At 37.9% G+C, this 21,189-nt stretch overlaps 1 protein-coding gene across 1 annotated transcript in view; it reads right to left on the reverse strand.

Moving 5' to 3' along the window:
• Nucleotides 1–21,189, reverse strand: part of LOC122795920 (microtubule-associated serine/threonine-protein kinase 4-like) — an 809,687-nt gene that overhangs the window by 576,398 nt on the left and 212,100 nt on the right. Inside the window, exon 3 of the mRNA XM_044064403.1 lies at nt 7,733–7,802. Within this exon, the coding sequence (XP_043920338.1) occupies nt 7,733–7,802 (70 nt within the window). The remainder of the gene's footprint in view (nt 1–7,732; nt 7,803–21,189) is intronic.

Here is a 21,189-nt window from a genome sequence, read left to right on the forward strand (position 1 = left end):
AATAACAGCACTAAAGTCCATAACATACATACTTTATTAATACATTGCCAGCACCAAACTGCAGACAGGTTTCACACAAAAGGGCTTCTTCAGTGCAGCTAAAAATAGAATCATATGCATGACATTTATATAACTGAAGTAAGTAAACAGATGACTCATCTGTAAATCAAAATGTAAGTTTATGACTCATCTGCAAATCAGAATGTAACTAACAATCCCATTAAACAATCATACAGTAGTTAATCCCAAGGTAGTAATAATCAGTAATTTAATGAGTGTGCATTTTCAAAACTACGAAAATGTATTTTTTTACTGAAATTCAACATATGTCTTCACCAATTGATGTGTGTACTAGGTATTTCAAGAGTTCTAAACTGACTGCAGCAAAATGGGCAAATCTTGTAACTTTACTCCATTTCACTCAAACGTTAAAACTCAAAAGTACTTGGACCAACAAGCAAGGATAATTTATGCTGTATTTTTTGTGTCAGTCAACCATCTATAAAGTGATAGCAAGCTGACTAAAATGCTGTTCTGGAGGGTACAAACCGGAGTTTGATATCAACAGTCTTTGCTGACTGAGCATGGCGGGCTTTAGTCTCCTCTTCATGGATATCAACAGTCTTTGCTGACGAGGCATGGCGGGCTCTAGTCTCCTCTTCATTGATATCAACAGTCTTTGCTAACTGAGCATGGCGGGCTCTAGTCTCCTCTTCATTGATATCAACAGTCTTTGCTGACGAGGCATGGCGGGCTCTAGGCTCCTCTTCATTGATATCAACAGTCTTTGCTGATGAGGCATGGCGGGCTCTAGTCTCCTCTTCATTGATATCAATAGTCTTTGCTGACTGAGCATGGCAGGCTCTAGTCTCCTCTTCATTGATATCAACAGTCTTTGCTGACAAGGCATGGCAGGCTCTAGGCTCCTCTTCATTGATATCAACAGTCTTTGCTGACGAGGCATGGCGGGCTCTAGTCTCCTCTTCATTGATATCAACAGTTTTTGCTGACTGGGCATGGTGGGCTCTAGTCTCCTCTTCATTGATATCAACAGTCTTTGCTGACTGGGCATGGCAGGCTCTAGTCTCCTCTTCATTGATATCAACAGTCTTTGTGACTGGGCATGGTGGGCTCTAGTCTCCTCTTCATTGATATCAACAGTTTTTGCTGACTGGGCATGGCGAGCTCTAGTCTCCTCTTCATTGATATCAACAGTCTTTGCTAACTGGGCATGGCGGGCTCTAGTCTCCTCTTCATTGATATCAACAGTCTTTGCTGACTGGGCATGGCAGGCTCTAGTCTCCTCTTCATTGATATCAACAGTCTTTGCTGAGGAGGCATGGCGGGCTCTAGTCTCCTCTTCATTGATATCAACAGTCTTTGCTGACTGGGCATGGCGGGCTCTAGTCTCCTCTTCATTGATATCAACAGTCTTTGTGACTGGGCATGGCGGGCTCTAGTCTCCTCTTCATTGATATCAACAGTCTTTGCTGACTGAGCATGGCGGGCTCTAGTCTCCTCTTCATTGATATCAACAGTCTTTGTGACTGGGCATGGTGGGCTCTAGTCTCCTCTTTATTGATATCAACAGTCTTTGCTGACTGAGCATGGCGGGCTCTAGTCTCCTCTTCACTGATATCAACAGTCTTTGCTGACTGAGCATGGCGGGCTCTAGTCTCCTCTTCAATGATATCAACAGTCTTTGTGACTGGGCATGGTGGGCTCTAGTCTCCTCTTCATTGATATCAACAGTCTTTGCTGACTGAGCATGGTGGGCTCTAGTCTCCTCTTCATTGATATCAACAGTCTTTGTGACTGGGCATGGTGGGCTCTAGTCTCCTCTTCATTGATATCAACAGTCTTTGCTGACTGAGCATGGTGGGCTCTAGTCTCCTCTTCATTGATATCAACAGTCTTTGTGACTGGGCATGGCGGGCTCTAGTCTCTTCTTCAACTGTTTGCTTGTTTTTGCTGAGCAAGCAAATGAAAAGGACCGACAAAGACATAGTTTACCTACTACCAGTGAGAATACAGAGATGACAGCAATACAAGAGAAAACAATAAACATGCTTTAAGTTCATTAAAGAAAATGTACACACACATGTGTGTGTGTGTGTGTGCGCGCGCGCACGTGTACACAAAATAGATAAAAATGATAATCATCTGTCTTCATGATCAAGAATTTTTCTTTCTGAGGGGAACTGATCTGTGTGTGTTTTTTTGTTCTTTCAGCTCTAGATTAATTAAAGCAAACTAAGCACATATGCCTCTCTTCATGAGTGCCAAACAGACACTGGTCTAGCTAAGTACCATGATGTTAAGTTATATAGTATGCAAGAGGATACTGTGAAACTCGCAGGCCAACAATGTACAGCTTTGTTACAAAGGTGGTGCCTTAAACCATTATGCTATACTGACTGACATTTACAAATACGTGTCCCATTCACTTTGGCTGCATCAGTTCCAGTTTTGAAGAAAAAGAACAGATAGCATCCACAAGTCACAACATGAAGCTGACAAAGGTTTACAAAATATAAAAAGGAAAATTCTACCCAATTTAATGTTAAAAATCACTTTTTGACATTTCAGTGCTTCCGTATGTAGACTGCTCAGTGGGTGTTACGGTTTGCCAGATATACAGGAGCTTATTGTATTCCTCTCTTCTTAATTTCTCCAAGTGTTTTGTTTTTTTAATACTATGACAGGAAAGGACCCCAGTCCTTAGAGTATGATTAAAGTTCATGAAATTGGTATTGTTCCTTAGTCTTTCACTTTAGCCAAGAGTGCTCTTCTCAGAACCCGCAAAGTACCCAAAATTGCCTCCTTCTGTAATTCATATGGGTTACACATACTAGTAGCATATTAAAGTACAATTGTAAATTCTTTTTTTAATTAGTCCTGGTGCTCCTTCTACTGTAGAAACTGTCTGAATAAATTGTCTCCACATAACTTTCTTTTCTGCTCGCAAAACTTGGTATTTTATGACTTTGTCTTTCTTGGAACACAGGATATGATAATCGTTATGTGTAGCAATTTTCACAATTAACACTACTTCTGTCTTTTATTCTTAGACTACAACATTTCATTCTCTTGCTTCTGCTTTCCTAAGTTTTGGTATTAGGTGAGCCCACATGGTCTGAGGTTCATCACTGTTAATCACGCTTTGTGTTTCATGTTTATAAAGCTTGGGACCATCAGGTAGGACAGGTTGACAGAATTCAGAGATTCTGGTGGGAGGATGGCATAATGGTTAAGGTGTTAACCTTGAAGACACAAGCTGCAGAGTTTGATTCTCACATGGGGTAATTGGCTAGGCTTAAAATGGCCCAAAATGGCAGTTAGTCTAGTACTAATCTATGAACCTAATGAACCTAAATGAACATGGTACTTTCTCGGGAAATCAGAGGCATTTGCCTAATATCTGTATAGTCCTTCATAGACTATTTTTAGCTATGACTTTGGCCACAAGAAGATGTAATGTACATGAATAAGCTATGGCAGGTATTTAAAAAGCATGCTTTTATTTGTTACAGAATGGAGTGATGAGGAATACATGAAAGAAACACATGCAAGCACAGAAGAACGTTTAACATCCCCAAACACTGCTATGAGACAGCAGCATTTTTTTGAACCACGCAGCTGCAGAGTTACAACCTTAGTTATTAAATTACAGGGGTGTTCACACAACTTATGCTCTGTAAGTTAGCAATACCATTAGAAATAGTCATAGGTTCATAGGTGTGTACTAGGTTAATGGCCCTGGAGGCCATACAAGCCTAGCCCAAAAGATTCCCTGGCATTGTGCTTCCCAGCGTTAGTTCCCAGTGCCCCTATTGAGCAAGGCCACTGAAGTGATCCCTGGGGTGAGCTTTCTATTGTCCATCCACTCGTCAAGATTTCTCTTGAAGAGGACCAGTGAAGTGCTCTGCTTGACATGTATGGGAGGTGTGTTCCAGAGTATGGGGAGTTTCTAGGTTAGGAACCTGTCCCTCCAGCATGTTCTGTTTACTGAGGTAATGAGGTTGAGGTCCCTGGAGTGTCTGGTACAGAGGGATTGGGATTTTGTTAGATGTAGCATATCTAACAGCTCTGGGTCAGACATGGCTTTGTAGGTCAAGCAGAGATCACCTCTAAGCAAGCGATATGAGACACAGTATTGCTGGAGTTTTTTGAGTCGGTCCATGTAGGGCATGTATTTAAGGCCTAAGATCCTCTTAGTGAGATATTTTTGTGGCCTTTCCAGTTGTTGTAGGTACCTAGTGAGGTACATGCCAAATGGGACACTGTATTCTATAACAGGTCTAATGAGGGATTAGCAGAGAGGGATTATGACCTCCTTCTTTCTGGAGGAAAAACCTTTTATAATGAGATGTGCCACACAGAAGGACTTTCTGACCACAATGGCAATGTGGTTATCAAAGGAGAGGTTGAGATCTCTTATCACACCTTCGGTGTTTAGTGGTCTACCGCCAATGTGGTAGTTCTTGGGTACTGAGGTTTTTCCCAAAGGGAATGACAATGCACTTTTTGGTGACTTTAGGCCATGGTTCTGGCACCAATCATTGGTCTCAGTGAGGCCTTTTTGTAGAATGTCTAAATCAGTTGGTGAATCAATAATGGCATCTAGTTTGCAATCATCGGTGAACTTGTTCAGCCACAGTCCATTTGTATTGGCGTGAACTTCAGAGAAGTAGATGCCAAACAGGAGAGGACCTAGGACTGATCCCTGTGGGACTCATTTCTAACTGATTGGTAGTCAGATATGGAGTCTATTACTTTGATGGTGTGGCTTCTATCAGTGAACTAGCTGGCAACCCATCTTATGACATAGGGTTTAATGCCTAGTTTAGTGAGTCTATATATGATTCCTGAGTGAGGGATGGTGTTGAAGGCCTTGGCAAGATTGAGGTAGGCTGTGTGAACTACCTTGCCTTCATCCACTGCTTTGGTGACAGACACTAAGAACTCTATCAAGTTGAGCAGGCATGACCTACCTTTCCACAAACCCAAATAGCGTGGGATCCAGAGTTTGGAGATTCCCTATGTCCATATTTATAAGGTCTGTGATGATGAATTCCATAGCCTTACATATCAGACTCATCAGGCTAATAGGGTGGTAGTTCCTGGGGACAGTAGTCGCCCCCCCCCCCCTTTGTGGAGTGGGATGACCGTAGCAGTGCACCATTCTGAATGGACAAGCCTGAAGTAAGGCTGTGATTGAACAGGGCAATCAGGTGTGGTGCCAGTTCACTTTGTAATTCATGTAGAACACAGCCAGGGATACTATCAGGTCCCATATGGAAGCTGTATTCTTGGATTTGGACAGTGCATTTTTTACCTGTACAACTGTTATATTAGGAACTTGGCATTCCTCAGGTATTGTGATTGGCCCTTTAAGGGGTGAAAGGGGGATAAGTTCAGTCTGTACCTGTCGGCCAATATATTGGCAATATCAGTTGGCTCGGTGTAATGTTGCCATTGTGCTGTAGCTCAGAGCAGATCTGAGTATTGCCCTGTAAATTCTTGACATGGCTATAGAATGCCTTTGTGGATGTCCTTAGTATCTGCAGCAATTTTGTTTTCATAGCTAGCTTTAGAGGATTTGAGAAGGGATCTCAATTTTTTGCTGAGGTTAGCAAGGGAGTTTTTCAGTCTTGTGACTTCACCCTTTTCTGCAACTGTTTCTTCCTTCTGTTTATGGCAAGGGTCCACCAGATTTGGCTTCCTTTTTTTGGAGGAGAGCGTCTTGGTTCTGTTTGGTATGGCCCATTCCATGCACTTGTGTATGTGCTCATACAGTGCTTTAGTGCATGATTCAGCAGTTATGCACCTATTTTCCATTTGCATGGGTGACGTGAAGTTAGTCACCACTGTTTTTAGAAGCCCAAAATTGGCTTTGGAGAAGTTTTTCACTGTGGTTTACTTTACGGGGGTGGGGCTGAGATGTGGACATCCATGGTCATTAGCTTGTGGTCAGATCTGACCAGGGAGAAGTTGATTTCTGGTGTAGAGCAATGGTCACCCATGTTAGTGATGACCAGGTCAAGGATGTTTCTTTCTCTGATGGAGGTAAGAATGAGCTGGTAAAAGGCATTGGAATTAATGAATTCCAGAAAGTGTTGAGCAAAAGTGCATTGGTACACGAGTAGTTTTTCCAGTTAATGGAGGGGTAGTTAAAGTCTCCCAGTATAAGGGTGCTGGGTTGCACCTTAACATTTTATAGTGTGTTTAGGAATGTGGAGTGGGAGTCTTGGGAGATGGTGGGGAACCTATAGCAGGCTATAACGTAGACTGCAGTTTTACCCAGTGTTAGTTGTACCTGAAGTATTTCAGATGTGTTATGTTGGGCTACTAGTCTGGAAGTGTTTGTATCCTTTATGAATATGGAGACACCACCGCCTTTAGGGCTTCTGTCCATGTTTAGATGCCGAAAGCTATGGTATGAATTATATCCTGGTAGCGCTGGGGTGCTCTCTGGAGCCTTGAACCAGGTCTCTGTTACTGCACAGATGTCGATGTTCTTCAGTTTAAGGAGTGCTTCGAGTGAGTGTATTTTGTTATTTAAACTTCTAGCGTTTAGTAACATAACCCTCAGATTTTGTTTGCTTGTATCTGTTATGGTGGTAATTTTGTCTTCCGGACATTGCCTAAAAAAGGCACTACAGGGGTGGCAAGGGCCTTGGCCAGTATCCAGAATCCTAGGGGTGACAGGTGCAGGACATCTCTGGCAAAGCATCGAGGTCTGTCAATCATATCCACCCAGGCAGACAGATACTGTATCCCCCTTGAATGACATCAGAAACTTAGACAAATGAAGTCAATCATTTCCTGCATGTACTGTGGTATCATTCTGGGTGATGGCAGGATGCTACTCAGGGCAAGGGTCATATCTGCCTGGGCTACATGATCTGAAACCTCCTCCACGTCTCTTTTCATGTACTCCAGGGAGGTACGTCTAAGGTCATTCACTCCAGCATGGACAATGACAGAGTCATATTTGTACCTGTTGTGGAGTGACCCAAGTGCATGTGTTATGTGGCGGATCCTGGCACCAGACAGGCAGCTGACCATAAACGTCTCCTTATTCAACCTAGTGAGTGGGACATCAGTGTGCCTCACTATCGAGTCACCTATGACTAGTGTATTTGGTAAGCCTTAGGGGCTCTGGTTGAGTGGCACACTGTTATTTGAGCTATGCGTGTCAAGCAGACTACAAGGGCAACAGAAAAAAAAAGAGAGACTTTAACTGATTTTAAGTATCTCAGTTTGACTGTTTTTGCTTAAATTAGCTTAAAATTGTTTACTGCACTTTACCTTAGTAGTTTTTCTAAGTCATTGCTTTATTTCAAATGCATTTATTGTTTGTTGGCTACACACTCAAGTGCGCTTGGTTATGCACACTCTGCTTCCTCCTTGAGATTTCACACATAGATGGTTCTGAAGTTAAATACAATAATCAGTTCTAGTTATTCCTAATATTTACAGAAAATGAATGCCAATTCCCTTTTTGAGATAACTAGGAAGATGTCCAACCCTTCAAATACCACTAAGAAACTAGTAGATGCAGTTCAAAATGCCTATATATCCACACACAAGAACAAATGTCAATTTATTCTCCAGTCAGTTTCTCTTTTTTTATAATCTAAATAACAAAAAACTAAGGAGGTAGTAAAAGGTGTGGACAGGTAGTCAAACAGCTGATATTTAAGTTACCGGAAATAAATGTTCTTACCTTCGAGCAAAATTAAAATGAGCTGAAGCACTTGGAGAGAAATTTCTTGGGCTCTCTTGAGGACTACCTCCTGCAGAAAGTAAAAACACAAACACAGAAAGATCAATGCATCGTTAACGAGGCAATCCACTGGGTAAAATTAAAAAGAGCATATATTTAATAAAACTTAAAAGATTATAAAATTACTCAAGACATATAATCAGAGGTATTACACGATGCACTTTTAGCTGTGTTTGTACCAACTACTTTACAATGAATAACAGTAATTTCTGCATGTACATTTAAAACCCTCTGCATCATCACTGACAGTATCACAGCAATTTAACGACAGCATATGCTGTAGTTCTGGGATGCTCACCACCTCTGTTTTCATATTCACAGATAGAATAAAATAAGGCATACAGGAGTCTAACATTCACTGCACAGCTAAAAATGTTGGGAAACTGCAAAGTAATTGGAAGTGACCTCAATGCACATCACGACATATTACTTGTTGGTACCCATTAGCATTTCATTTTTTAACATTTTGTAGAATTACACTAAAAAAAAAAAAACATTGCTTACTTGTGGAAATGAAACCCATTTCCATTATGAATTACAGTTTCATGAGAACTATTCTTGCATGCAGGAACCCATAAAGTCTTGTATATGTTGTACAAAGACATCAAATCATGCAGGCTGGGGCACTTGAAAAGCCTACTCTACAATGCTCTATCTGATTGCAGGTTGTAACTATGTCCTGTAAGTCTATATGCATGTATAAGGGACGATGACATTTAATCAAACAACTACATGTTTAAATCATACAACATCCATCCAAAAAAACTGAAACTTAACTAAATGAAAAAAAAAACATAAAGCATGTTTATGCTTGAAGGCAAGCCACTTGCACCATCCACATGCCTGCAACTTTATATTAAATTCATACACAAAACGCACACACACACACACATGCACACACACACACACACATATATATATATATATATATATATATATATATATGTGTGTGTGTGTGTGTGTATGTGTGTGTGTGCACATATATATATACACACACACACACACACACTTATATCAAATTTAAATCGGACAACTTTGTGGAAAAGGCAAATTCTCACACACTGCTATAATATAATTTCCCACATATACATGCCAGCACTGTTCAACATTACAAGAATTTGATCTCATATGCTATCAAGAAAAACATTCGATATTCTGAACATTTGTCAAAATAATGGCTCCTTTACATGCATATGGGTTATCACAAATTATCTATCATATGATCCCAGTTATTCCCATTAGGGATAATATATAACTATCAACCAAGGGATGGGTAAGATCAGTCTGTAACCAAATGAGCATAAAAGGAAAAACTGGCGAACCTTAAAATGGACCACAAGGGCAGCTAGAGTAGAACTTAACTTATGAACCTATATAATATGTACGGGTGCAATAAATTTGGTCAAACTTACTTATTACAGATTTTTTTGTATGAGAATTGGTTGACTGCTCAGAGTGCCATGGACAGCTGTATTTGTGTTGAACACTGAATGTAAGGTTAAGTGGGATTTGCGTATTACTTTGTGTATTACATTTTAGGATTTGGATTGTGAGGGTTAGTGGACATGTTTGCAGATTACGGTTAGAGTTAGCAGTAGTGAAGAGGCTAGATTTGTTTGAAATGTATGTGTGGTGCTAACAATAACCCTAATCCTACCCTGCACCCCAACCCCATTCCTTCACATTAGAGTACTAAATAACTTTTCCCTAACAGTACCACTCCAGAGAAAAATTATGTCTGCAGTTGTGACTGTTTAATTTTTATTTATCTGATCAGAAAAGAAACATTTTACTGATTCATGAAAGCAGCATTTTAGTGAAAGATATGTTTCCTCAATATTTTAGATTTATTTATTTATTTTACATTCGTTGACCGGGTTTGTCCGACTGAGCTAAGAAGCCCTTTTTCAGTGGAGGCCCGGGGAGAAAAACTCTACATTTTCTACAGATTATCATTTACAAAAATAAGTAAACAACTGGTTTACAGAAAATAGTCAATGCAACATATACATGAAAAACAAGGATTTACTACAGTAAACTAATCATTATGTCTGTCAGATTTAGAATCCCACATCATTCAGGATAAACAAATAGCTTTGTCACCAGACATAAAATTGTACATTATGCAGATAAGAATGTATGTAATGTGCTTTGGATAGAGAAGATAAAGTGAGACAAGGTCTAGAGTTAGAGAAAGTTACATCGGTTGTGAGGAGATAGAGGTGTGCAGTTAGATTAATAGTGAACTGTTGCAATGACTCTTCAGTTTTTTACAACATACTTGTAGATTGTATCTGTACACACACATGCAAGTATATATAATTATATATGTATATTTTTTATATATATAATATATATATATATATATATATATATATATATATATATATACACACATACACACACGTATGCATATATACAGATATTTATGGACATACAAAAGACAAAGTATCATATCTTTGAACACTTGCTACACACTCAAAATTGTTCTAAGCAAACACTCAAATATGCAATACTTTGAATCACAAAGATTCACAGAAAATAAAATATACTTTCTTGCAAGGGTTAACATCAAACCCTCTGCTGATTATATCTACCAACTCAGAGATCACATACAGTGAGGAAAAGGTAAAGACCCTGATCCCCTCTGTACAGTGACCTCGTACTGAGAAAAAGCTTGTACATGTAGTAAACTGATTTTTGATCAGCTGTACGGCCTTTTCTTCACTTTGAGAATTTGATTTCTTGAAGAATTGTAGGGAATCCATAGACAGATATATAATACAAATCTCTCTCTCTCTCTCTCTATATATATATATATATGTGTGTGTGTGTGTATATATATATATATATATATATATATATATCTACATAAATTACAAAAGAAAGTCCCAACAGCTGGCAAAGGTCAAAACCAAAAACAATATAAATCCAAGCATAAAAATATATGGTCAGACCACCACACTTTTACAGCACAAAAACACAATTTATTAAAAAACAGATGAGCGCTTTCGCGTTGTGCAACCAACTCTTCTTCAGATCTCAAAAAGTGCAATAAAACATAACCATTTAAAGTAGAATGCATTCAATAAAAACAATTCAACAATTAAACAATAAACATAACCAATAGAAAATTTAAAGCAGTTTTCTACTTCTTAAAGCTGGCTTTAAAGGAACACGCAAAAAAAGGCAGAACCCCACACCATCAAAAAAAACTTTAATAAAACGACAAAGCTTTCAGATATAAACTATCCTTCCTCAGTATCTTACATAAAATGACTATAAAACAGCATATTTAAATACACTTCAGTCACACCACATGACACAGCAACCTATCAGCAACATCTCTCAAAACAGCAATTAAGCTTTTAAAATCACAGTAGCAGCAGCATATACATACATAGTACAGAATCATTTTTTCTTCACTTCTTGTTGTTTGAGTTTCAGAACTGGTTTAAGTGTAACCTGTTTATTTAAACCTGGATATTTATCTGCTTCCAGTCGAATAATCCATTCATATTCTTTCATATCTACACGGTTTATTAAATCGCCTAGCATTTGGATATATAGCTCTAAAATAAACTGATGAGTATCATCAGTTTCACTAATATGTTTGGCTAGAAAATTGGTAAGCACTTTTCTATGAGTTTGTACAGGGGTTGCCCATGGTAACCCCCCACTTCTGTGCAAAAACATGAGTATATTATCATTCAACACCAGATCTAGCAAGGTGCAGATAGCAGTGATACTGGTATAAATAAAATCACCTCTATATACTAAAAACTTTTTTATAGTGTCAAGCCCAAAATCATTTTGGATGAAGGTAGAAAGGTTCTTAACATCCATGGTTACAAACAATAACTCTGTCATACTACCATAGGATTGCAAAAACAGACATAAATCATTTAAAAATAGCTCAGTGTCCTTTAAAACAGTTGGAATCGAAATTAACAGACTTTTTAACTTACTCTCAATATAAATTGAACAAGCTTTGGTTACCCAACCTTCCCCCGAGACTACTGGACGTAATGGGGGGTTTACTAGACTCTCATGGACTTTGGGTATCCCTTTAATCAACGGAATTTTAGGTTCAGCTATATAAAGAAACTCAAAGTCCGATGTATCAAACCATCCATCAGTGTTTCATATAGGGCATTATGTACAACATCAATCTAACAACATCGAACCCCATAAAAGCAAAAGTGCAATATATCGAAAGTGCACTTTCGCAAAAGCCGGTTTTCATAACTGGCAAAAAACAAAATAATAACCTCTAAACAGTATTTTGCAGGGGGGCAAGCCCCCCTGCACCCCTCATGTGGGGGGCTGTGCCCCATACCCCCCAATTTAATATTCTAACTCAGAGATTGTACTACAATGGAGAAAAGGGAATATTCCCTCATCCCCACTGTACCATGATCTCCACAATAAGTTTGTTAGCTGTACAACAACAGTATATGTTGATGTACAACTAATAAAACATGCAAACAGCAAGTTTTCTCTCTTTTAAGTCTCCTTTAGTGAAAGTGCATATTCGATGTTACGCACTTTTGCTACAGTCAGTTTGACAAAGTGTAGTTCGATGAACTGTATTTTCGATATTCTGACTAGGACCCATATATATATATATATATATATATATATATATATATATATATATATATATATATATACACAGATATAGATGTGTGTATGCATATCTAGACACGAACAAAAAAAGAAAAAAATGACTGTTATTGGATCTTCATAGTGACTTACACCTAAACACAAAGTATTGCTTTGCTGAAGCAACATAGGTTCTAAATCTATTCAAGTGTTGATGTATGAAGATATGGTAAAATCTGTTAAGACTGCAGGCCCTTGCTAAAGCTGGTGTACCAGCAGGAAACAAGTTAAACTCCCACAAGTGTAAGCATTGCTAGGGATTCTTAACTCCTTCACTACTGACTATTTTCAAGAAGACTATCCCCTCTATAACCAACTGCTCAGGCTACTTTTCATCTCTGTAGATAAAGGTCATTATCCCCATCATTGTCTAATAAATTTTAAGGACATTTTCTAGGAACTGTACTGAGACCTACACCTGGAAAAAGTCTTTAGATTCTCCATCCTTAAAAGGCTAAGCAGCAGTAGGATCATCAGTTTTAAGGAAAAACAAATAATTTTTGATATCATTTTTATTCAACAAAGAACACAAATGAAAACCCAACTTTTACAGAAATTCATTCTTATATTTAAGCATGACATCATAATGACACATTAAATTTTATATATATATATATATATATATATATATATATATACACACACACACACACACACATATGGAAACACTTTATAATCTCGAAATACTGAAATGTCGATTTTCAGTATCACGAGACTATAAAGTTGAACTTTGAAAATAGCGAATGTGCATAATCTCAAATTTGTGGTTATTGCTTTACGCGACGTAATGTCCGGCATTGTATGTGGATGGTGTGAGGTGTCGTGTGTGGCTTTAGGTGTTATGTCACTTAAGTGAGTGTTTTGTAAGGGTTTCTGGTGGGAGTTTGAGTGTATGTGAGTGTGCTGATATGTGTGATGTGTGTGTGAGGGACTGTAGAATGTGTGTGTGTTTGCTTTTGTTTACCATTTGTGCGATCTCGGAGTTGGTATATATAAGTAGGTGGGGTATGGGGGGGGTGTAGGGGGCCTGGCCCCCTTGCTTATTTATGTTGTAGGTTTGTGGATGTGTGTTGTTTTGTTTATGTTGTGATGTGGGTGTTGTGGTATATGTGTGGTCTGATGTGTGCTGTGTATTAGGTGTTCTGAATTTCATGGTATTGGCGTTTTGGTGTTGTGTGGATTTGATTTCATGGTCTTGCAAAACTGAAATTCGAGATTTCAGCATTTTGAAATTATGAAGTGAATCTATATATATATATATATATATATATATATATATATATATATATGTGTGTGTGTGTGTGTGTGTGTGTGCATGCAGTGGATCTAAAAAGTTTATACAGCCCTGTTAAAATGCCAGGTTTTTGTGATATAAAAAAATGAGACCACAATAAATCATTTCAAACCTTTTCCCACCTTTAGTATGATATATAACCTGTACAATTCAATTGAAAAACAAACAAATCTGTTAGGGAAAAAATATAAACAATTTTTGGCCAAAAGTGACTGGTATTTGGTAATGTTCATAATTCCCTCCACCTTAACTGAAGCCCCAGTTCCAGCTGAAGAAAAGCAACCCCAAAGCATGATACTGCCACCACCATACTTCACCGTGGGGATGGTGTTCTTTTGGCGATGCAAAGTGTTTTTGCGCCAAACATACCTTTTTGAATTGTGGCCAAAAAGTTCAACCTTAGTCTCATCAGACCATAACACATTTTTCCACATGCTTTTGAGAGACTTGACATATTGTTTTGCAAATTGTAGCCAGGCCTGGATGTTTTTCTGTGTAAGAAAGGCTTCCGTCTTGCAAACCTACCCCATAATCCAGATGTATGGAGAAAACAGGAGATTGTCAAATGTAGTACACAACCAGTACTTGCCAGACATTCCTGCAGCTCCTTCAGTGTTGTTGTAGATCTCTTGGTAACCTCTCTGACTAGTTTTCATCTTGTCTTTTCATCAAATTTGGAGGGACATGCAGTTCTTTGCAACATCACTGTTGTCCCATATTTTCTCCACTTTTTGATGACTGTCTTTACTGTGTTCCATGGTATATCCAGTGCTGTGGAAATTTTTTTGTACCCTTCTCCTGACTGATACCTTTCAACAATGATATCCCTTTGATGCTTTGTAAGCTCTCTGAGAACCATGACTTTTGCTGCAGCAGGCAACTGAGTAAATGTCAGGAAAATCCTATTAGGATAGCTGAACTTTATTTGAGGTTAATCAGTCTTTTTAACTGACGGTAGGTGTGTACCCAAGAAGACTGAATGCTGTTATTAAATCAAAAGGTGCTTCAATAAAGTCATTATTTAAAGGTGTGCACTCTTATGCAACCAGCTTATTGTACATTTTTTATTTTTTATATTTTTACCCCTAACAGATTTGTTTGTTGAATTGTACAGGTTATAGGTCACATTAAAGGTGGGAAATGTTTTTTTTTGCTTTGAGGTTACTAACAGCATTTTCTAGACAAGACAACTGAACAGTTAGCCTTATACTGCCAAAAAAAAAAGGGGGGGGGGCAAAATTCCAGGAAAATGACAGCAGGCAAGTCTTATATAAATACTTACATACATACATACATAAATAAATAAAGAAAACCATCAAGTAAAGAGTCTGCATGATTTAACAATCAGAAAGTCCAACATCCTTTTTTAGCTGTAACAGTGTTACTAAACATTCAGAATTTATACACATTAGTAAAGTTAGTTGCCGAGCAGTCTATAAATATTTATGCTCCTTTGTGTTGAAATAAAGCATGCACTACACACTCACTCACAACAGCAATTATGGGATCTAAAAATGGAAGCATGACAACTATATTGTTTAAATAGCAGCTGAATGCAGGCCACAATGCTGAGTTTAAACTTCTAGAACTAAGTAGATGAAAATAACTGGGGGACTTTAAAAATGAACTAATGTTTTGTGAAGCAAGATAGCAAATAAACAAAGAGTAATTACAGTTAGGGGTTACATGATAAGTGTGTCTTAAGTTATCATAACTCATAAAAGGAAAATACCGAAAGCTGGATATTGAATAACTTTATAAATGGTCTATATCATATGAGCGAATTGTACAAATTGCGAACGCTCATAATATCGAACGTACCAGACCTCGAAGTGCTTTTGCCGAGATTGCGGTACAGTGAAGAATGGGATATTTGCCCTTTCCTCACTGTAGTGCGATCTTGGAGTTGGAATATATATTTAGGGGGGGTACAGCCCCCCACAATATGAAGCTCGAGGTCCAGTACATTCGATGTTATGAGCTTTCGCAATTTGTGCAATTCGCTTATATGATATAGACCCTTATAAAAAAATAAATATGCAACTGGCTAATTGTTACTAAGTGTAATCATGTGACTAACTGATTTGCATTTAAACTATTATTCTTTATCGCCTGATGAACAGGATTCAGTGGTTTGTCTTAAAAATAGCATTCAGATAAATGTGTGGTATCCAGCATTACACATTTCATAGGAATTGTAAACGTTTTATACCACTAATATTTTTATTGTGGCTGATTTACACATAGTATGAGTTAACAATGGTGAAGTCAATGAAACAAAACATTTCAAATGTGATATTGCTAGTGAACACCACTCATTTTTTATAATGTTCAAAATGGACAAAACTGTCTCTTTTGAAAAATAATCATTAGCTTTAGTTTAGACATTACACTGCCAAATATAAAGGTACGTTTCTGATATTTACTGAATTTATCTGCCAAGACACTTACAATATGTATGCATTTGCTATAAACTGAGTGGAATAAAAATGAGCCGCCTATGCAGGCTACGACTACATATCCGTAAAGAAAAAAAATCTCATAAAATTAAGTTATGCTACTAAGGTTAAGAATGTACTTATTTATTTGTTGTTGTGTCTTTCGTCTTTTCCCGGTTAGGGGTCGCCACAGCGGAACTCTGGTCTGCTAATGATTGGCAGTAGATTTTTACGTGCTGAGTTGCCGGCCCTGACGCACAACCTTCAACGAAGGTATGCCCATTCACGCATGTCTCCACACAGAAGACGCTCTAGCTGAGAATCGAACAGGACAACGTCTTACTGTAAGGCAACAACGCTACCGCAGCACCACCACCGCAGTCTAAGTAAAAAAATCCATACAAAGAGCTTAAGTTTTGTGTCATAAATGTCATTTCATATGTACCTATTTTTATAGGTTTATATTAACCTAGTGGCAGAAAAGCTATTTCTAAGGAGAAATATATAAGATGCATATTTGGAATGCAAAAAAAAAACAAAAAAAACAAATCAACACAAATATATAGCAGTCATTTATCACCTAGAAAAAAATGTTATATAGCCACCTCTTATGGAAATCTATTTAAATGCAGGTCAGCATTAGGCATCTAGATAAAGTAGGCAAAAATTAAATCCCACTTTTTTTTCTGATTAGTAGAGTTTTCAAGAAATTATAGGATCATCAGATTAATACTGCATCAAAAAGTACCTGTACCATGCTTAGTGACATAAGTACAGCTCAGTGCAGAAACTGACTGGGCAATTTTGCCCTTAGAAGTATACAAGTTTTGGTGATAGCATCTTTGGAGTGACAAAAATTGTCACATTTACTGGGAAATATGTATGGTATGATTTTTATTTCTGCTATAATGCTAACTCACTAAAGATACATTCTGGGCATGTACTGCATTCTCCACCCCAATGAGAAGACATACAGTGATATTAATGAAAATAAAATATAACGCAACTTGGCAGATGAAGATGCAATAGGAAAATGATTATGCAAGTCATGAGTGTGTGCAGTAAGAGGTAATATCTCAACTACTTTTTGATAGCTCCTTGTAAAACTTTCAGGCCCATGCTGTATTTACAAATGGCTTTCAGCTCTTAAGAATTTATTGCAGCTCTGTAACAAAAATGGCATGGTCAGATAGCCCTTGTCAGTATCAGACTTTTTCACTGTAGTATCTTTCTAGTGCAAGAAAAGGTCATTAACAGGGAGAAATCCTCATCCAAAATATTAGGCTATGTACCTGCAAAAGAAAAATGATTCATGTCAGTCCTCTAAGAAATAATTCAAAAATGTAAGTCAAAATCAAAATGGGTAACTGACTTTTCAAGGTCATCACCCCAAGGAAGTACGCACCTCCACACCTCCCCCGTGTAGGTGCACACAATATCAGATATAATGCAATCAACTCTGATACTGCGGCACCTTGGGAAATGAGTAACTACTGGCAGGACAGCAAAGGACCTAAATATATATACTGCAACTTGTCAGAATATCATGCTCCAACCATGTAATTAACTATGCATAGCAAAGAATCTCTAAAGCACTACCTAAAAATTGTCTGGAAACATTTCTGGGACTTACTACTCTTGGGTTCTTCCATACAAACTGTGCCACACAGTGCAAAAATGAATTTGGCTGTGACATTTTTGTCACTGTCAGTACAGGAAGTTTTGGTGGTACTGACATGTTTTCAATAAGAGAAAGGGTAATTTTTATACAAAAAAAAAACATGTTTCCAATAACATCAAAAGCCAATTTTATGGTGAAATAAAACTTAATGAAAACTTAAAAATGTTTTTGACAGGTATGGCATTAAACAGAAATCATACAACTACCCTTTAAAGCAACGGAATGTGTGTGTGTGTGTGTGTGTGTGTATATATATATATATATATATATATATATATATATATATATATATATATATATATATATATATATACACACACACACACACCTTAGCAGCAGGGTAGAGCACCTGTTAAATTTCCAAAAGATTGTGATTCTAACAGTTAGAACAGGTGTAACTAAGTGCAAATGCAAGCAACATGTATAATTTTGAAGGTGTTTACTTCATAAACACAAAGTACAGGGTTTGTTTCTCACACAAGGGAGATTTATTGGGCCTAAAATGCCCCAGAAGGGTAACTATCGTAGTATTTGTCTATGAACCTATAAGTCCAGAATTGTGGTAGTTTGGAATATTCTTCCTAATCTAAGGCACAATAATTTAAATAAAAGGAGTATAGAGAGCACGGGCCCTCCACATGTGGAGTCAGAGGGATGCATGCACTCCTAACAAATGCTTAAAAGGCTTAAGAGCCTGCATAACAGATTTTTATGTATTTATCTGTCCATCTGAGCCACTGGCCTATTTTCAGTGGGGGTCTGAGAAGAAAATCTCCACAACAGATTCAAATACATTTAAGTAACTATATACAGGGGAACAGCCCGTCACAGCAGGTTAAATATTTACAATTTACATTTCAGGAGAAAGGCCCTCAACAAAAATACACACAAAAATATTTTACAATATATACAAGGAGAGAAAATGCTCACAACAGATAAAAACACAGACTGAAATAAATTTACAGAAATATTAAGAATACAATGTGTACTGGAAGTACTACAGAAGTGGAGAGTCTATGTCAAGCAAACTAATACATAGTTATTCAAAATACTGACTGTATTTCTAAATATATAGAGCTGAAAAATTTGAGTATCCCGTTTGACAAAATAGACAGAGGAATACAATGAGCTGAACAGGAGTAAATAAGCAGAAAGGATAATTAAGGCCATGAAGAGAGAGTTGATTATCTCAAAAAAAAGTTTCAATTAATTCTGTACACAAAATGTCTGCAATGTCTTTTCTGAGATAGACCATATCCTTCGTTGTGAAGGAATTGCACAAGCTACTTGCAAACAGAGGTTGTAAAGATTATTTTCTTACTGGCATATGCACACAAACACACACACACACACACACACACACACACATATATATAAATATATATATATGGGTCTACTGTGAAACATCCAAAACCCATAACATCTAATTTCATAACATTGAGACCAGAACATCTAAAACCCAAAATATCTAAAACCCATAACATCGAACACTACAAATCACAAGAAAATAACATCCGCTCCACATATGACGACGCCAAACTACCAAGCACATTTTTTACTAAGTTTCTGCATGGGGGCAGGCCCCCCTGCATCCCCCATGTGGGGGCTCCTCCCCCAGACCACCCGTAAATTAAATACACCAACTCCAAGATCGCACTACAGTGGGAAAAAGTTAATTTCCTATCCCCACTGTATCAAGCCTCCCTGCAGAAACGTAGTAGAAAGTGTGTTTGGTAGTTCGGTGTCATTATATGTCGTTATATATGGAGGGGATGTTATTCTCATGTGATTTGTTCTGTTAGATGTTCTGGTCTCAATGTTATGAGATTAGATGTTATGGGTTTTAGATGTTTCAAAGGGGACCCATATATATATATATATATATATATATATATATATATATATATATATATATATATATATATATATATACATATATATATATATATACATACATATATGGGTCTACTTCATAATATTGAAATTTCGTAATGCTGAATTTCATAATATTGACACCAAAACATCTAAATCCAGGTGCAACTAACACTCGACAAGACTGCAATCCAAATTGTAGCTTGCTACAGATCCCCCACCATGCCCCAAGATTCTCACTACACCTTTCTAAACATACTGGAAAATATTAAGATACAACCAAACACCCTAATACTGGGTGATTTCAACTACCCTGCCATTAACTGGGAAAACTACTCGTGTACCAACACCTTTGTCCAACGGTTCTTGGAATTCATAAATTCCAAGGCCTTGGATAAACTAATCCATTGTCCCACAGGGGCTCCAATATCCTAGACCTGGTCATTACCAACATGGAAAATCGATGCTCCACACCTTTGGTCACCCCCTTGTTGGTCAGGTCTGACCATAAGCTAATCGCCCTTAACATCCACATCCCACCCCACCCCCCAGTAAGGAAACCTCCATAAAAAACTTCTCCAAAGCCAACTTCATGCTACTCAAGTCAGAAGTTACAAACTTCATGACACCCATGCAGACGGGATCTGACAGTTCGACTGCTGAATCCTACACTAAGACACTGTATGAGCACATACACTCATGCATGAATCGTGCCATCCCAAATAGAACCAAGATGCTCTCCTCCAAAAAAAAGGAAGCCAATCTGGTTGGTCCCCTGCCATAAACAAACTTTACAACAAAAGGAAGAAACTGTTGCAGAAAAGAGGAAAATCCCAGGATGCAAAAAACTCCCATACCAGCCTCAGTAAGAAGCTGAGATCCCTCATAAAATTCTCCAAAGTTAGTTACAAAAATAAAATTGCGAAAGATTCCAAAGACAACCATGAGGCATTCTATAACTATGTCAAGAATCTAAATGGCAATGCTCAGATCTGTTCTGAGCTACAACAGAATGGCATTAACTATACTGATCCCAAGAATATTGCCAATATCCTAGCAGATTAATTCAGTGCCAACTTCACTCCCCTCTCACCCCCTAAACGGCCCATCCCAACACCTGAAGATTGCCAAATTCCGGTAATAACAGCTACACAGGTAAAAAATGCACTCTCCAAAGCTAAAAATACAGCATCCATGGGACCAGATGACATCCCGGGCTGTGTACTACATGAACTACAAAATGAACTGGCACCTCACCTAAGTGTCATGTTTAATCATAGCCTCACCTCAGGCTTCATGCCCACTGAGTGGCACACAGCTACTGTTATCCCACTCCACAAGGGGGGCCCACCTTGGAACCCAGCAACTAGTGCCCCATCAGTCTGATGAGCCTGATCTGCAAGGCCATGGAATGTATTACCATGGAACTTATAAACAAAGACATTGG

The sequence above is a fragment of the Protopterus annectens genome, chromosome 2.part2 (assembly GCF_019279795.1).
Source record: "Protopterus annectens isolate FY-2018-M chromosome 2.part2, PAN1.0, whole genome shotgun sequence".
Classification (NCBI taxonomy): domain Eukaryota; kingdom Metazoa; phylum Chordata; order Ceratodontiformes; family Protopteridae; genus Protopterus; species Protopterus annectens.